The 17,669-nt window shown below is 40.6% G+C and overlaps 1 protein-coding gene across 1 annotated transcript in view; it reads left to right on the top strand.

The window, feature by feature from the left end:
- The window catches only part of wtip (WT1 interacting protein), a 33,052-nt gene extending 20,572 nt beyond the window's left edge, over positions 1 to 12,480 (top strand). Inside the window, exons 3-8 of the mRNA XM_085446818.1 lie at positions 4,644 to 4,711; positions 6,512 to 6,574; positions 7,090 to 7,220; positions 7,852 to 7,903; positions 8,764 to 8,832; positions 11,359 to 12,480. Of these exons, the coding sequence (XP_085302944.1) occupies positions 4,644 to 4,711; positions 6,512 to 6,574; positions 7,090 to 7,220; positions 7,852 to 7,903; positions 8,764 to 8,832; positions 11,359 to 11,511 (536 nt within the window). The 3' untranslated portion in view covers positions 11,512 to 12,480. The remainder of the gene's footprint in view (positions 1 to 4,643; positions 4,712 to 6,511; positions 6,575 to 7,089; positions 7,221 to 7,851; positions 7,904 to 8,763; positions 8,833 to 11,358) is intronic.
- Positions 12,481 to 17,669: the final 5,189 nt, after the last annotated feature.

The raw sequence follows: 17,669 nt of genomic DNA, 5'->3' as shown, positions 1-17,669 counted from the left end.
AAAAGATCACAATTACATCTGTATCTTATCGGTAGGAAAAAATTATTCAGACCAGAAACAGCATGCAACTTAACAAAGTCACTGCAACGTGTTAAATCTTCTTTTTGTATTATGCAAAAATAAGATTCCTACATTCTCATTTTGGTAGTCATAGAAAAGGCCACATCTCCCACATGATCCAAGGATGAATCTCAGACACACTAACATTGTGTAGAAAAAATACACAGCTCTCATTTTAGGTGAAAGCGTCTAAACAACCTGGATGCCCAATGAAATGATTTCTATCCTTTCAGTGAAGACGAGTGACTCCTGCTGGGTTTTTTCTTTCTTTTTTGACTGAATAGGCTTAACCGAAACTGCCATACCAGAGGAAAATTTAGCCGAATGATACCTTCGCCATGGTGACACATCAGTCTTTATTTCCATGGCAACACCAGCATTCAAAATGCATGCACTAACAGATGAGCTGAGATTTGTAAATGACCAAAAATTGCACGCGGCCGTCATACGTGCAGAGGTCAGGAGCAGAAAGAGGGAGAGGAGAAAATCACTCATCATTATGTGTCATTATAAACCATACCAAACTCATATGCATGTGGTGTGCTGACGTTCATGGATTTTAAATGCTATTGAAAATTAGCTCTGTGCTGTTAGGCATGTTGCATACCTGTCCCTATAAAATATAAACTATGAAATTAAGTAAATACTATGACTGTGTAAATAACCTAACAAAATCAGTTGTAAACCTCTAGTTTCAAATGCTGTGATGTCAAAATAATGCGAGTATGGTTTGAAATTAAAGTGCCCTGTGTCAACTTTTGACTTAAAATTGAATCAATTGAAAATTGACTCCAGTTAACTAAATGTTTTTCTTTTTTTTAAAAAGTGATGGAAAAATCTGAAGTCTGTCAGTCTTTTTGATGGATTAGATGGTGGATTCATCAAAATATTAAATAAACACACCAGTTGCTGTCTTCTATATATACAACCTAAAATTAAACATACACGGTTGAATCCTCCAGTGAGGTGTCGGAGCGTGATTACGACTGAGTCATGGGTGCAGCTGGTTCCTCATGCAGAAGGAGCAGATTAGGCAGGCAAAATGAACCTCATGGGGAAGTAAGCGCTTGCAGCATTGGAAAGTTTAATCATAAAAAACTTTTGTTAAATTACAATCACTTTCCTGCTGGAAACATGATGCTGGTTATTTCAGTTTTGGGTGTAGCAGCAGAGCGAGGTTGGACAGAGTTTGCCCTTCAGAATAAAATAAAATCGGACACAAAAAGCTTTCGCCTCTGCAGCAGCCCTCTTTGATGCATTTGAATACACTCAATCAAGCACCCAGCTCAAGTCACCTTATATTTGCTAGTTTAGACACAAGGTTGTTTTAGTGCCTCTGCTTGAACTGTCGAATCTGTTTCTTTTGCTGCTGACATGTGGAGTGACCTTACAGCAGATTTTTTACATTTCTATTCTTTTTTGTGATGTACCATTATTTGTCCCTTATGAATTGATGTCCCCATCAATGGATACTCTTTTTATTTGTAGGTAGGTAATGAGAAAATAAGTTAGGAAACTTCACAACCCTGTCCATCAAAATGAAAGGCGATGACAAAGTCTAACACAACCTCTGGTTGGAACTTCTAAAAGTAATAACTAAGACAAGCAAGCAGAGTGAGACATGAAAATGAGAAAAGGGTTTTAAAGTAAATCCCAAACTGCACATCTAGCTAGTCTATGATGCCAGGATGGGTAAAATATGCTCAAGTTTACATGCAGTCAGGGGCCTAATGGGAGCAATTTGACTGAGCTATAATCATGGATCAGGCTCTGTAAAACCTGCAGGTAGATTGCAAAATATAAATAGAGCTACTGATTCAATGCCTTGCAGGACTGTGAGGACATTCGGCCCCTCTGCAGCAATGTCTGGTCACAAAAGGCCAAAGGAGCGAGAGGGAGGCATGGAGCCCTCCCCCTCTTTTTCTTGGTGATGGAAGTGGGCAGAGAGCGGGTGCTGGAGAGGTGCGGGGGGGATGAATGGGACCAGCTAGTGACCTCAGGCAGAAAGAATGTCCCCGTTTGCTCAGTCGGCCTGCTCCCCTAGCAGCGCTCCACACAGTCATCAGCACTGGGGCCTTTGTATTCACCTTCCAGACCCCAAACTCCAGAGCAGAGGCCACAGACCAGCACACAGCAACACCTCGCAGCCCCTGCTGCTGCACTGTTCACTATAATCTCACTGCTCCTGCCAGTTTAGCCCCTTCAAAGTCTCATCTATGAAGAGCTCTTCTTCAATCCTCCTTTTCTTTTTTGCTCCTCGCTACCAAAATGCTAATTGCTCCTCAGTCTCAAAGTCTTAAAAGTCTCACCTATTGTGTGGACAACATTCCTCTGCTGCTCCAGCCATTTATGTGGATGTTAATGTATTGCCATCTCCCAGCATTGTGACAGTGTGTGTGTGTGTGAGTGCATGTGAGTGCATGTGTATGAAATATAGCGACTGCATAAATTTAAGTTTAAAAAAAAAAAGCAGCATATTTTTCATGCTGGGACACCCATAAAATCAGTGGTGGCTCAGGACGACAATTAAATCTGACTAATCCTCCAGATTTATGAGATCCATGGGTTTCGTCTGCCAGGCTTGGGTGAAGTCATCGTGCTGCCACAGAGACACCGCTGCTGTTAAATGAATTTGAATGGGCGAGCAGTGTGAGATGCATGGCAGGGGGCTGTAGAAGCCAGCCCGCAGCAGAATTTCCTTTTCAGTTTGGATTCAAACTTGGATTCTGATGAATGAAGTCTAACCCAGAGGAATTCAGTGTTCTCACTCTGCGCTAGAAGCTCGGTGTCCTGAACCCGGGCTCACAGTGTGGACATGTTTATGTGTTGTGGGCCTGTGACTTTTTTAGGGTTTTAAAGTTATTTAGAATAATGAAGCGGTGTTGAAAAGCTGGTTGTCGTTTTCTGTATGTGTCAGAATAAGGGACATCCTCCCTCCAGTCTGCTATTGTTGGTCTGTCTGTGAGCAGTGCACAATAGCAGGGAAGAGTGGAGATTTTTGGGGGAGGTTTGGCAAGCAGCCTGCTGTATTGATTGTGTATGGGTTGTGAATGGATTCTTGTCGGGATCAATGGTTGAGGTAATTAAACGGAGGCAGAAAGTTGCCTTTTTTTAGCGAACCATCTGCTCCGCACTCTGTGTGCTGTGGCCGTGGCAGATAAAAGAAAAGGATACAGTAGGATGTGTTTTTGCATGTAAAAGTTAACAGAAGTGTTATATCGAATGTTCTGTCTGAAATAATTGGTTAATTGTTTATTTTTTAGTTTTTTAAGTTTTTGGGGGGCAAAGAAGTGATAACCTAACAAATACAGTCTAAAAGTGCACATTTTCTCTTCCATATTTTTATTATTGATGTCTGCGGGAGGATTCGTATTTCAAGATACAATTTATTTTTCTAATACTGGACCTCGGTGCAGCTACTCAGTTCATTCTCTACCTGCGACATGCAATTTTAACTGCTCTTCACTAGAAGGCCGACATTCTTTCATTTAAGCTATCTTTCTTCTATTCCGAATTCTGCTTCCTTTTCATGTCCTTTACAAACAGTAGGTTTAAACAGTGGGTGGATGGTGCAGCTGTGACAGAAATCTGCAAACCAGCAATAAAGAAAATCGACTATTTTATCATCAGATTTTAAAAAGTGGAAAATTGGATAAGCTCATCTCTTTGCTTTCTCTAGTATTCTGGGATGGTTTTTACGGTTTTACACTAAACTTGGCTAAGGTTGGTGTGCAACAATGTTCAGTGCAATGGTTTTCACAATTTTTGTGTAAGCCAGAATTTAAAGGGATGACTATATTTATATGTTCAGAAAATAGCCTTTGTGTCCTCTGACATATCATTAGTTCTCCTTTTGATTCAGTTTGTAACATCTGGATGTCATCAGTCCACTGGCAGATACCTTGCCTTCACTGGAAAAGACACTTTTAAATCAGACACTTTTGAACGGTCTACCACTATTTTGATGTTGGCCTATTTCTCTCAGATGTTTCATTTGCAAAGTGCTTTTTTATTATTACCCAAACTGTACTGACAGATGACAGTGATGATGATCATTCAGTCCAGCTGAAGTCAAAAGACACATGGCTTTTGTGATAGTTGTCTTTCTTCTTCTTCTTTCAGTAGGTTAACCAAGACCTTTGCTGTATCACTTATTCGTAATTCCCAAAATGTAACAACTACACATAAAGTCTGGGGCTCACGTCAACTTTTTTTAGTTGTTGTTTTTGTTGTTAAAGGAAAGAACTGCTTAAAATGTACCGTTACAAAAAAAATAATTCATACCTTGATGTCCACTTGTGGTATACTGTAAAGTACAGTGTGCTATAATAATGTTTGGTTGTCAGAAAATCCCTCGTCACACTGTTTGGTTGTTGGTAGACAACAAAATAGCAAATGAATGCAAGGAGATGAGAAATAATATTCCCACTGTATATAAGCGGTTCTCTTGTTTACTGTAAGGGTCTGTGCCTTAAGATTTCTAGATCCAAAGTACAAAACTATGAGCATCCACATACTTTTGACTATATAGTCTATATACATCTTTGCATGTTGCATTTTTAATTTGCCGTTCATCTTTTCAGGGAGGAGGCTACGAGGGAAAGCGTTCTACAACGTCAATGGAAAGGTCTACTGTGAGGAGGACTTTCTGGTAAGTGCTCTCATGGTTATTGATTTTGTTCTGTGATGAGTGCATCACTGTGTGTTTGCCTCATGCTGGAGTCAGACGGGGATGCAGGTGGAGCAGAAAGAGCGAAGAATTAGGACCTCAGGCTACATTCTTGAACCCTCTGGAGGAAAAACACTGAACAGCTACAATTAGGGCTTTAGCACCACCCCTTCAATTCACACTAATAATTTCCCCAAGGAGCTCAATTACACTGCGAGCTGCTCCCCGGCACTTACAATTAGGAGGTGGAGAAGGAGGAGGAGGGTTGGACAGCTGCAGCTCTCAGACTCCTGGTCCATCTGCTGCAGGTTAACAGGCCGGACACTGGACCTGATCTCATGCTCCACTGAACACTGAGAATCGTGACCATCATATTTTGTTTACTCTAGCTGTATGTGATTTGAATAAAATGTAACTGATTTCAAACAAGGAAGGTGGCTGCAAACACTTCCTCTAACGCAGATGTTGAAATTGGTTTTGTTGTCCAGATTACACCATAACTGTTAGCCTCATGTGCTGACAGTACTTCCTGTTTATAGGCAGCTTTCCTGTAACCTGCTGGCCTGTTAGGAAACACTCAGATTCCTGTTTTGCAATTTACAATCAACACCTTTGAGATGTCGGGATGAGACTAATCTCCTTCCGCCTCCCTCCTACAGCTGATGCACGGCTAGTCTGGGCTGTCACCCTGGGGGTGCTTCATAGGTGGGGGGAGGTGCTGGCAGATGGTAGATTCAGAGCAGAGATGTCAGGGCAGGGGGCAGCCTGCCCATCATGACCTACCACCTCCACCTGGTAGCAGTGTCTCCATTAGCAGGCCCCTCTGTATCAATCAGGTCACGACCCAGAGGGGGTTGTGTGCTGCAGATGGTCGCTTTAATTATTCGCCTGGGCTTCAGGTTTGAAGGGAAGGAGCTACTGATGTGTTGGCGAGTGTTTTATTTCCTGTAGAAGACAGAGGGCACTAAACTCCCTCAACATGAAGGAATCTTTGACGAATTAGTTATAGCTGTAAAAAAAAGTAATGGAGGCTAAGAGAATGATGAGATGATTCTAAATAAAGCCTGGTCATCTCATTATAAAGTGTATCTATTATGCTTTTATTTATTTCCTTTCATAATTAAACTGTTACATTTAACATGGTCAAAGTTACAAATAATGAGGTCAACACATTAAGGTTGAATAGCTCAACAGCTCACGCTTCAAAACACTGAACACTGGCAGTTTTTTCAGCTCTTGGTTCTGTACAATGTCAGAGAGATGATATCCTTATATGGTCATTTGACACGCACAGCTCTGACTGAGAGCACAGAGGTCCCACAGAAATTGAATGTGCCACACGCTCAAAGCAAAACAAAACAAAAAAATAATAATAATACAGTCACTGGGAAACAAACAATTCTGCTTAGTTGCTAGGTGGTTGACATCCTATTTTTGCTCTGGTGTAAGTGAACCATTAGAAGATGCAGCCAGCCAAAGTGAGCGAAAGTGAGCGAAACTGTAACAGCTTTTTTGAGGCTACATTTACATTCAGTATGAGACAAATAAGAATTGTTTTTAATTGTAATTCACGCAGAGTTCAAAAATAAAGATATAGAGGTGAAAAGGGCATAACTGATCTCATTTAACAAGCAATTCCCTCTGTAGATAAATACAAGATTGAAACATGTTTTCATGCAGAAAGTGTGAAGCATTGCTTTAGATTGCAAGGTCAGTCAGTGCAACAGTATCCAAAAAAGCAATACTCAGCATGATAATCTGCGTGTCTGGTTTCACCCACAGTACTCTGGTTTCCAGCAGACGGCTGAGAAGTGCTTTGTGTGTGGTCACCTCATCATGGAGATGGTAAGAGCCTTGAGCAACGAAGACCTTTTTTTCCTTATCAACCACGTTTTTAATAAAAATCATTAATCTGATTCAGCAGTTAAGCATGCTGCTGTGTTTTCACAACCGTTAGAGGAGAACAGAGAATTTTTACTTTACATATTTAACAAAGAATTTTAAAGAAGATACAGATAAAAAAGATGTAGTGTTGTATAATCCAGTATTTTTCCAAGATATAATTTCCTTCACTCATACATATATCTATAGCTACATCAATTTTTCTCCAAGATAAAGTTATCATCTTTTTGTCCTGCAGGAGTCCAAAGTCAATTATATTTGAGACCTTCACTCCAGCAATCTCACATACTGTCTGAATAACGCTATTCCAATAAAAAATTGGACAGCCCTTTAGAGAGTGTAACCCTTTCTCTGCCTATTATGTCCTACTGCATGTCCATACCTGTTATTTAAGTCCTATATAAGAACTATTATTATCTTCTATTTTCTTCTCTATTTTTTTCTGTGTGGGAGTTTAGATCCTCCAGGCACTAGGCAAGTCCTACCATCCCGGCTGTTTCCGCTGTGTTGTGTGTAAGGAGGGTCTAGATGGAGTGCCTTTCACTGTGGACGTTGAGAACAACATCTACTGTGTCAAAGACTACCACACGTAAGAAGACGATCGTTTTTGTAAACAAACAGCTCAGCACGTAAAAGTAATGTTTGGCACAAAGAAGCAGTCTGTCTCAGTCTGCCAGGTGTCACGGGGGTACGCCACACCCTCCTGTTTGTTTAATTATTGTCCTGGTATTTACAACCACAATTCCAAAAGAGTTGGGATGAAAACAGAAAGCCACGATTTGCAATTCTCATAAACTCATATTTAATTATCATGTCACATGTTTAAATTGAAATATTTAATTATTTCGTGATAAATATTACATCAATTTGAATTTAATGGCAAGAGCAATCATTTGTTGCGCCCATCCCATCTGTTGTTGGTACACAGTGATAAACATGGCCTCGTCCTAAGTTTTTTGAGATGTGTTGCTGCCAGCAAATGAAAAATGAGCCAATTTTTTTCCCTTAAAGTGGTAGATTTTCTCAGCTTGAGCCATTGATATGTTTTCTGTTCTATTGTGAGTAAAATATAGGTTTGTGAGATTTGTATTGCATTCTGTTTTTGTTTACATTTTAAACAGCATCCAAAAATTGGGTATGAATGTGTATTATATGTCTAAAAACAACTTTTAGATTTAGTTGAGTTAAACACAAGGTTGACGATTTTTTTTCCATTACAGGGTTTTTGCCCCCAAGTGTGCCTCATGTAACCAGCCCATCCTTCCAGCCCAGGTAACGAGCAAAACAATATTACATCTTGCCGTTTTTGAGTGTTACTGATGACTTTGGTTGGACTCAGAGACCAGAATTTGACATTAATCATGTGAACGTCGGGTGTATTTGCAAAAAGGCTCATTCATGTAACTAATTTTTTCCGAATCTATGTAAAAGAGGTGGCAAAATCTAATCTGGGATCAAGAACGGCAATAAGAGATGCTGCTACAACTCAGATACCAACCGGGAGCAGGTGTCCAAGCTCAGATTCACAAACATTTACAGCGTGATTTTTCCCCCCTGGGATCTTTGTCAGAGTGTTGAGGTTTTCTGTAACATCCCAACGTGTCTGAGGGAGAACATTCACCACAACTGACCCAAACTGCACCTTCACATAGAACAACCTAATTCTCACTCATCACTCACTTTCTCACCAGATTTGACTGTCTTCATTTACATCTGCATTCTCAAAAATTCAACTTGAAGAGTCGCCCTTCTGACACACTCAAGGAGATCCACTACACCCACTGTAGATTCAAACGAGCACAAAGTCAGAATATAACTTCACAAAGCAATCGAAAAATAACAGCTCCACATAGCGGCGCCCTGTGAGGGAAGAATCGTCCGATTTTCTTTTTCATTGAATTTTTCATGGATTTTCTTTTTAATGATCTCTTACTAGCACACAATCACCAACAGGGAGATGCTTACAGAAAAAATGTACAAAAACCAAAGCAAACAAAAGCTTTTGCTTTGAAGGTGAAAATAAAAGCCAATATGTTTTAGATAAAAGTAGAATGAATGAATCAAAAATTAATAATAAAAGCTGCAGGGCTCAAACATCAAACTCATCACTTTCTGTGTGTTTGTCTCCACAGGGCTCTGAGGAAACTATTCGCGTTGTTTCTATGGACAAGGACTACCACGTGGAGTGCTACCATTGTGAGGTGAGTCACTTCGACTGCGTACACTGACTGTAGTCTCTCTTTCTCACACACACTTCACAAGGTATGAGTAAGAGTGATCTGCCATGCCTGGGATTTGATTAGAGTGAATTAAGCATCACTGTGCGTGATTCAACTTTTGAGGCGGTTGAAATTATAAAAACACACACAAGGACATATTTGCACACTACTTTAGCACACACACACACACTAACACACGTGCACATCTGCTTAGTCCCGTAAACACAGTGAACTGTGGTAAGATCTCCAAATCGTGGGATAAGAATAGACTCACTGTTTTCTACCAACGAGTGTGAATCACTGCTCTTGTGGAATGAATGAGACACAGACAGGGGAAAAAAAACATACTGATGGATATCAACCAAAGGTTACAGCTCAATATGTGACTCATTGACAAAGCGCATTGCAGCTCGGCTGGGGGCTTGCTGCTTAAACCCAGCTTCTGACATCTCAGTCATCCTGTCGCTCAACTTGGCTGCTAGATTTTTTTTTTAGTTTTTTTTTTTTAGTTCAAGTGTGCCATGAATGTTTAGTGAAACAAATAAACATTTCACGCCTCCCTGCAGCGATTGAGCAGGGTTTTTTTTCTAAATCGTGAGATCATTTTTACTATCCCCTGAGCAGGATACAACTTGCATATGTCTGAATGGCTGAGGTTCCGCTTCATAGAAATGCATCAGATCGTTATATAAGCAGCGGGTAATCATTCAGTGGAGCTCTGAATGGGGGGTGAGAGGGAGGCTTATGGACAGGAAGGGTAAAGTCTGCAGTTGAATCATTCTGAAGATGGTAAATAATTACATATTGAGGGGAAAAAAACATGTTTTTTCTGTAATGCTGTAACACGACAGTTGGATTTTTGAAAATACAGCGAGAATCACATTGATGCACAGTGAAAATTCATTTATAATATGTACATTTTTAAGCTGTTTATCCGGTTTTAAATCACCCGAGTGGTTAGCAGTCAGTTTATGTAATCCCTCCAACATGGTCAGGGTCCACATCGGGGTCTCGTCGTGTCAGCCATGCGCAGAATTCCTCTGCAGGCTCAGAGATCAGTGTGCTCATTCATCAAAGCATACAATTTGCACAGCCTCTATCCCCGTCTTTGGAGGCAGCTTTTCTCAAACCCACAGTTCCCTCTGGACATCTGAACTCTTCAAGGATAAACCCACTCACTGTCTATGATTTGTCTCAGAGTCAGCACCCTGTTTACAACGAGGGTCCAGAAAGACGCCCACACTGAAGTCACTGGCACAACTTGGTGTCACTAATTAGTTTTCTCATCTGTTCATTTTCTGCAAACAAGCCTGTTTCCCAAAATCTCAAATTATTTCTTTAAGGAAAGAAACTACAGGTAAAGACAGTAAAAATAATTAAAAACTAACTAATAACTTTACACTGAGCAAAGTACTTTTATATTGCAGGTGGCTTAATTTGTTGAAATCTGTTTTTGCTGTTATCAACAGGAAAAAAATACTTTCCCCCCCAAGTTTTTAAGAGTAAAATCTTCCATAAATGTGACTCTGAATGCTATTAAAACCTTCAGGATATAGACTGCTCCAAAAATTGAAAGTTTGGTAGCTATAGGTGGAGATTTTGGGCTTAAAATATAAGAAAGAAATCTGATTTTAAAGATATATGTTTGAAATTCAATATTTACTGGTTAAATATTGAAAGCTTATAATTATTACTTTAAAACCTCTCCAGTTACTTTGCATCGCAGGTCTACAGTTCACTATTTAAATATGCACAGCAGAAACCTGGATATTTGTTGTGAATCACTGGAACAGACAAGCTTAGAAATGAGTATATCAGAGGAACAGCTCAGGTCGAGATGGTTTGGACATGTGCAGAGAAGGGATGGTTGATATATCGGACAAAGGATTGAAGATGAAGTTATCAGGCAAGTGGAAAATAGGAAGATCACAGAGAAGGTTGTGGATCATAAACATCTACTATTTTACTTAAAAAGACAAAAGGTGTTTGCTTACTCGTGCCAAGTAGTGCATGCACCCAAGAGATCCATGTGACAGTGGAAACGTCAGATGAAATTAGACAGTCTTTAAGCTGCAAGCTCACTTCTGAAAAGGTCGATGGGTAATTTGGGGTTTTTGTTCTGATCTGCAAAATGTACAGCGAGTAGTCAAAGTAGCACCATGTGTGCTGCCTCCGGCGTGCTCTGCCCAGGCAGCTCTCTCATCTAAACCACATTGCCAGCTTCGGTCTTTGAAGTACACTCTTTCCTGCTGTTTCCTCCTTTTGAAATCATCCCAACACAATTCTGCTGAAAATGTCTGAAGTTCATGTGTAAAATCTCAAATTAGCAAAAGGTAAATGCCTGACTGTATGATTGTTCCACCAGTCTGAGACATTTTGGAAGCAAAATAGCATAAAACCTCAAAATTTACCAGTGCATGTAAAATACATGTTTTATAGTGTCTAAATGGATTTTTATTAATATGTGTGAGCGTGATTATTAAATATATGTAATTATATTTATTTCAGGACTGCGGTCTCCAGTTAAATGATGAGGAAAGGCACCGCTGTTATCCACTGGAAGGCCACCTGCTCTGCCACGACTGCCACATCCTTCGGCTCCAGTCGCAGGTTCCTGCCCATGCGCCCCCCAGCTACCCTCTCCATGTCACTGAACTGTGATTGGGAGAACTAAGCTCCACATCCCAGGTGATCTGGGACACCAGCAGTGGGCAAAAAAAGGCCTGCACCCTCTTCAGCAGTTCCAGAGAAGCCTCTCTGTGGCCATCTGAGTTACTGCCCCCGTCCTCAGCTGGACAGCCAGTCCGTGGACTAACACACACAGTGCAGCTCCCACCACAAGCCCTGCTATTACATGCTAGGGTTGGGGAAAAGGGTCCCTCCCTTACCCTCCATTTGTGGTCCTTTCCATCCCCCTCCCCCTTGGGCGCCTAACCCTGAAAGTCAACACGCCAGCTCACCCAGAGGCCCCTGATGACGTCACACCTCCTGACCCCAGCACATTCATCAGAAAGAGGGTTTCTGGATTGGAGGAGAAAGCGCAAATTCAACTCTCTCCTTGCTTTCTCTCTCATCCTTTCTGTATCTTTCACTCTTATGCTTTGACTGAAGCAATTTACCACGTGAATTCACCAGTGCTGTCACATCTGAGAACGCTGCTGATGTTAGCGTCAGGAAGGCCGGGGAACGAGCCACTGCATTCCAGTGCTGGCTGGGCCGGACAGGCCCAACGGTGGGCATGCCGTGCCTTCAGAGTGGGCTCTCCCCGTGTAGCTTCTAACACTGAAATGGAGTCCTGCTAAAGGCTATGCAATGGACACCCAGCATTCATGACACAGGGCTGTGATGAAAAACTGTCACCCTTGCACCACCTCGACATCACCGATGCAGAGTAGCACCACAAGCCCAGAGGACGGACTGACATTCCACTTAGAAGTCACAAGCAGTGTCTTAATTAATGATTATATGATGACAGAAAATTTTAGATGCACATAGATTGTCTTTTATATATGGATATATATTTTGCAGACATTTTCCACATCAGATCTTAGATGTAGATTCTTGTTTTGTTGTTTTCTTTTTAATGTTGCTGCGCTCATGGTAGAATCAGTCTAAAGCCTCGGAAGCTTTTGGTCTGTTGTATCATTTCTCCTCCAGGACACAGAGCCTCTTCATGCCTGTCAGAGATTCACAGGCTTTGTAGGAGCAGACCAGGATCAAATAGTATTTGCCTTCAGTTGTTTTGTCCCACTTTGTACACCCAGTGAAATGAGTTTCTTTTAGCCCTTACTCACCATAGAAAGCTTACAAATCAAGCATCGCATTAGTTCAGGCAGGCCTTGAAACTAGGCTTGGGTGCACTCTTCTTCTTCTTCTTCTCAGCTCACCGCCTTCTACAGATCCAATTAGCAAATCACATACAGGGTGCACTATTTAATAAGCTTTAGCCTGCATACAGGTACTACACACCTGCAAGTCACATTGCAACCCATCTCCATCACAGGAGATGGAGTTTCACGCTGGTGCTCTAAGGACAAGGGAGTCCCAGACCAGGCCAAATAGAAAATACTTCTTTTGGTCATGTGCTCCCTGACTGAACCAATGTTATCATTCTCTGTCTTTAACAGACAACAGATGAGCAGTCCCATCGCACAGATTGTATAGAGGCAGCTATACGTTGTAGTTAAATCCTACAAAATGTAAAACAAATATTAATCTTTATTTCAGACCCTTTTAAATTTATCTTCATGCCTTCTGTCATCACACCACAAGTCATCAAAGTTATATCATTAAGATTAAGACTTAGCTTAATCCTAACGTCTTAAGAGATTAGCCGGAGATAAGTCTTTAAATACAGAGGATTAGGGCTTTTGGTGCAACACTAAAGGACACTCAGCAGTCGCACAAGGCAGATGTCCACAGCTCACAGGAAAAATTCCAGCTGTGACTCACTGTTGGAGAAATTTCCAAAAATAAAGCATTCATTAGCTCTTTTTTTTATCTACAGTTCTCAAAGTGGGGTCTGAGGATCCCCAGGGGTCCGCAACCTATTGCTAAGTGGTCCTCAGAATAAATTCCTGTAAGTTAGAAAACTGAACTTCATTGTTTAAATTCACAGATATAGACTGGAACTATTTGCGCCAGTAAAAGCAGCATATTGGATCCATTATTTCCCTCCCACATTAGGTTGGGAAACATCATATCAGTCTGTCACCAGCTCTTACTTCTCTCAGGGTGCATTATAATGTTCCTGTTACTATTTAGCTCGGTGTATTAGACCGCTGGGTTGCTGGCGCGCATGGAGAAATATCAGCCCACATCATCTGGTGACACTAAGCACAATTAATCTGTTTAGGGTTTATAATATAGTGGTTGTGGAAAAAAATTTCCCCCAGTAAAAAAGTGTGAGAACTCCTTGTTTTAAACTATATAGGGTATATTCTTGGCTAAAGACAGTTTATTCAAACAGTTTTTAAAGCTACAAGACTGGGACAGTGTCGTTTTGATAGGCTGGTGATTGTCATGCAGGTAAGCATATATGATCATTTGTTTCAACCAGGAAGTAGCTGAATTTCCTTAAAAGAGAGACATAAAAGGCCACACTCTCTCTGCTACCATGGGTAAACCAAGCGGGTTAAAACAGACTGAACGCTTATCTACAAATACCTTTTGCTCCAGATCTGTTCAGGGCGCTGTTTCCTGATGTTTTTGCAGACTTTTTTTTTTTTTTTAAATCACATCAGCACATCGTGCATTACTATGAGGAATCTCCACTTGTCCACATGCCTTAAGACAGAACAGGTTTGTTTGTGTGTCTTTCTCTGGTCTGCCATGAAGCCTGCTGTTGTGTTTCGGGAGGATGTACCTGAGAACACGGAGCTGCTGGTCCCACCTGTGTTCTTTAGGGAGTTCCACCCACACCCCCTTCTTTGATTGTGTGTGTTTGTGTGTGTGTGTGTGCATTGGCAGGCACTTATATGTATGTCTTTTAGTGAGTGATGTGCATATATATCTATACATATATGCAAAGGAAGACCAACACGAGACTTAAATATTTTAAACTTCAAGCTGTGGTAGCGTGGAAAAATTCCCAACCTTCTTCATTGGACTGTTATCAGTGTGTTTATTGAACTGGCAGTCTGTTGATCATTCCCTGATTATATTTAAAGCATTGTTTTTGTGAGGAAAGCTCTTAATTCTGAAAGAAATCCTGCACTTCTGCAGATGAACCCCAACAATATGAGCTTATTTGAAATAAGAGCAACTTGTCATAATGTCTAATATTGTGTGTGCGTGCGTGCGTGCGTGTGTGTGCGTGTGTGTGTGTGTGTGTGTGTGTGTGTGTGCGTGCGTATTAGTGGCAGGGCCATGGCACATGCACCTCACTGTGTTTGCAGGGCTCAGCAGCATCCAGCACACTGATCCTTGCGCTCTCAAACCTGGTAATGATTGTGATGATGCTGTCTGTTCATTGCTTACCATATTCCGGATGTTTGTCTCTAATTGTTGGTGTTTGTTTGAACTTCTCTCTTGTACCATACTGGATCTCAAACATGTGAAGTTTACACATGTTTGAGACACACAGCTAATGCTCCAGTAGCTCATACGTCAAACTTTGACCGTAGCACTTAAACTCCACCCGTCAAGTATGCAAACTTGAGTAAAACAATCACCAATTGTTACTTGCAAACACTGGCCGTGCTTTTATTCATACTGTAATACATGCAGGTCTGATTAAATACTACTGAATGTGTCCAAAACAGAGACTGAAGCATAGACTGAAGGCAGGGGTCACCACAGGCCGAAAGGGCTTTTTAATGTAACCTGATGTAATGAGATTCGTTTGAATGTAATAATGACTAGTACGTGTAAAAGAACAAAAGGACTGCATACTGTACGTGATTCATTCCCCCCGTATTTGATGTGTTTAACCTCAACTTTGTACAAGGGTTAAGTCATGTGTGCTATACTTGAAGAATGAGGCATTTTCTGAACTTTTGTGTTTTATCAACGACTTAACAAGCCCAGTTTATCCCCTTCAAAGATGTCTTAATTCGCTTGTTTAAAAGTACTACTTCAGTTTCTGCTGCATAGCACACAGGTAGTTACCCTGTACATAAAAAGGCTAGTTTATTTTATTTTATAATTCTGTCAAAAATCACTTGGAAAGAAAAGATATCTTCGCCTACTCGTAGTTCCAATAAGCACATCTGGATACCTGTCACACATCTTTTATATCGCTAAGTGTTTTGATTACCTAGATGGTTCATTTTAAAAAAGGAAACTAGATCTATTTATCTAAACATGAAAAAGTCTAAAGTTATTTAATGTATTAAAATCGGGACGTATCATTTAACTGTAGATGACATAATCTGCTTTTTCAATAAAGTGGTTTTGTAGCTAACTGCAAACGATTTCTGATGTTCGTTTTGTTTTATTCTCTGAATGTTATTTTAATCATAATTCAAGAATTATGTACACTCAGCATCTCTAACTCGATATGTTAGTTACACCTTGACAGTACCAGGGTGGCTGGATTTTGACATAATTACTTCTTAATGATTCAGATTAAACAAGGTGCTGGAAGCATTCCTCAGAGATTTTGCTCCATAACGACACGATAGCATCACACAGTTCCTGCAGAATTGTTGGCTGCACATCCAGGATTCAAATCTCCCGTTCCACCAAGCTCCAAAGGTGCTCAAAGGACATGATTTGAGCTTTGTGAGACAGCACCATATTCTGGTGGGAGTATGAGAAGATGGGTATACTGTAGTCATAAAGGTGTGGACAGGCTCAGCAACAATACTCCGGTTGACTGTGGTCAGCTGGTAGTGCAGCGCCCAGTGTGTGTCAAACTCTGTCTCTACTATACAAAGGTTAGATTTGTACTATCCAAATTAAGACCAGGCAGAATTTTTCCAACATTCAATTATCTGATTTTGATGAGTCTTTCCGAATTGTATCCTCAGTTTTGGATGGTTCTCTTTTTACCACGTTAAAGGAACAAGGGTGTAGTTAAAATCAGTTTAAAATCAGCTTCCCACACTGACACTATTTATTTTCTGTAACATTCACTATGAGCCAAGTAATTACTGAAACAATGACTTGCCACTATTTGAACAAAATAAAATTAAAAAACTGCGGTATTTTATACTTTCCTGACTTGCCGCATGCATTGTGTTTTGCTTTTGTGTCATTCATATCTCTCGATGACCTCGTCCTCCTAATTGGCAATTTTTGGATCCATTTTATGGCAATTTACTGCCCACCAACTGATGCTTCTATCCATATCTCATCAAGCCTCATTGGTATTTCTGTTTTATTAATTCATCTTCATTTAAGTGAACATGTTGTATGGACTGCCCTCTTATCACATAGGCTACACTGTGAAAGAAAGAAGTGTCAAATGAGAACAGGACCTGAAGCAGAAGGCCTGACTAAAGCTGATAACCACTATTATGATTTCTGTTATTCTTGATTAGTTTTTTGTTTGTTTGTTTGTTTTCTTTATGTTCACCTAGATACTCTGTAGTCTCAGATCTCTCCTTCAATATCGACAAAGAGGGAGGAATTGTAGTTAAAGTAATAAAATGTGTGAAAATACAGATATATGATGGTTTTGTACACAGAAGCGAACGTAAAAAAATTTGGTGGACCAGCATGTTGTTAAGTGAAAAATTGTTTGGAGTTGACTACAAGCTGTTTCACCACAGTTGGACAATAAAACGGAGATGCAAACTTCTTCCAAAAGAAAGTCTTCACAGGCTGAAAAAAGGAATTTATCCATCTTCTTGATGCATGCTCAATCATCCAGGTAGGTATATCCCCAAACGTTGATTCTGTTCATTTGGACGTAGCATTTTCAGCAGGAGAAACGCTACATCACTCATCCAAGTGACTTCTTCAGTCTCAGCTGACTGCAGGTTTCCCCAATCTTATAAACAGTACATTTGCATAATGACTGAAATTAGCACCACTGAAGGAACTGGTCATATCATATGACGCTGGTTTGAAGCCATTTACGTGAAAAGGGAAAGGAGGCCTAAGGGTACATCTTTCACCATATTACTATGCTGTGATTGCAGCCATTCCCCAACTCTCTGTGAATGGTACTCATGGCCATTGATCTGTGGTCTTTGATTAGTGGTTGTTGATCAATGGTCATGAGAATTTGCATAATTATGATGAAGGAACTGACCTCCCAGCCTATTGTTCCTTCAGTGGTGCTAGTTTCAGTCATTATGCAAATGCAGCTGAGACCGAAGAAGTCACTTGGATGAGTGACGAAACGTTTCTCCCACTAAAAACGTTACGTC

This window comes from Copadichromis virginalis, linkage group LG1 (genome assembly GCF_057382275.1).
Source record: "Copadichromis virginalis isolate Kocher_CV1m ecotype Utaka linkage group LG1, C_Virginalis_male_GT1.1, whole genome shotgun sequence".
Lineage (NCBI taxonomy): Eukaryota > Metazoa > Chordata > Actinopteri > Cichliformes > Cichlidae > Copadichromis > Copadichromis virginalis.
This window is presented reverse-complemented; position numbering and strand designations above follow the sequence as displayed.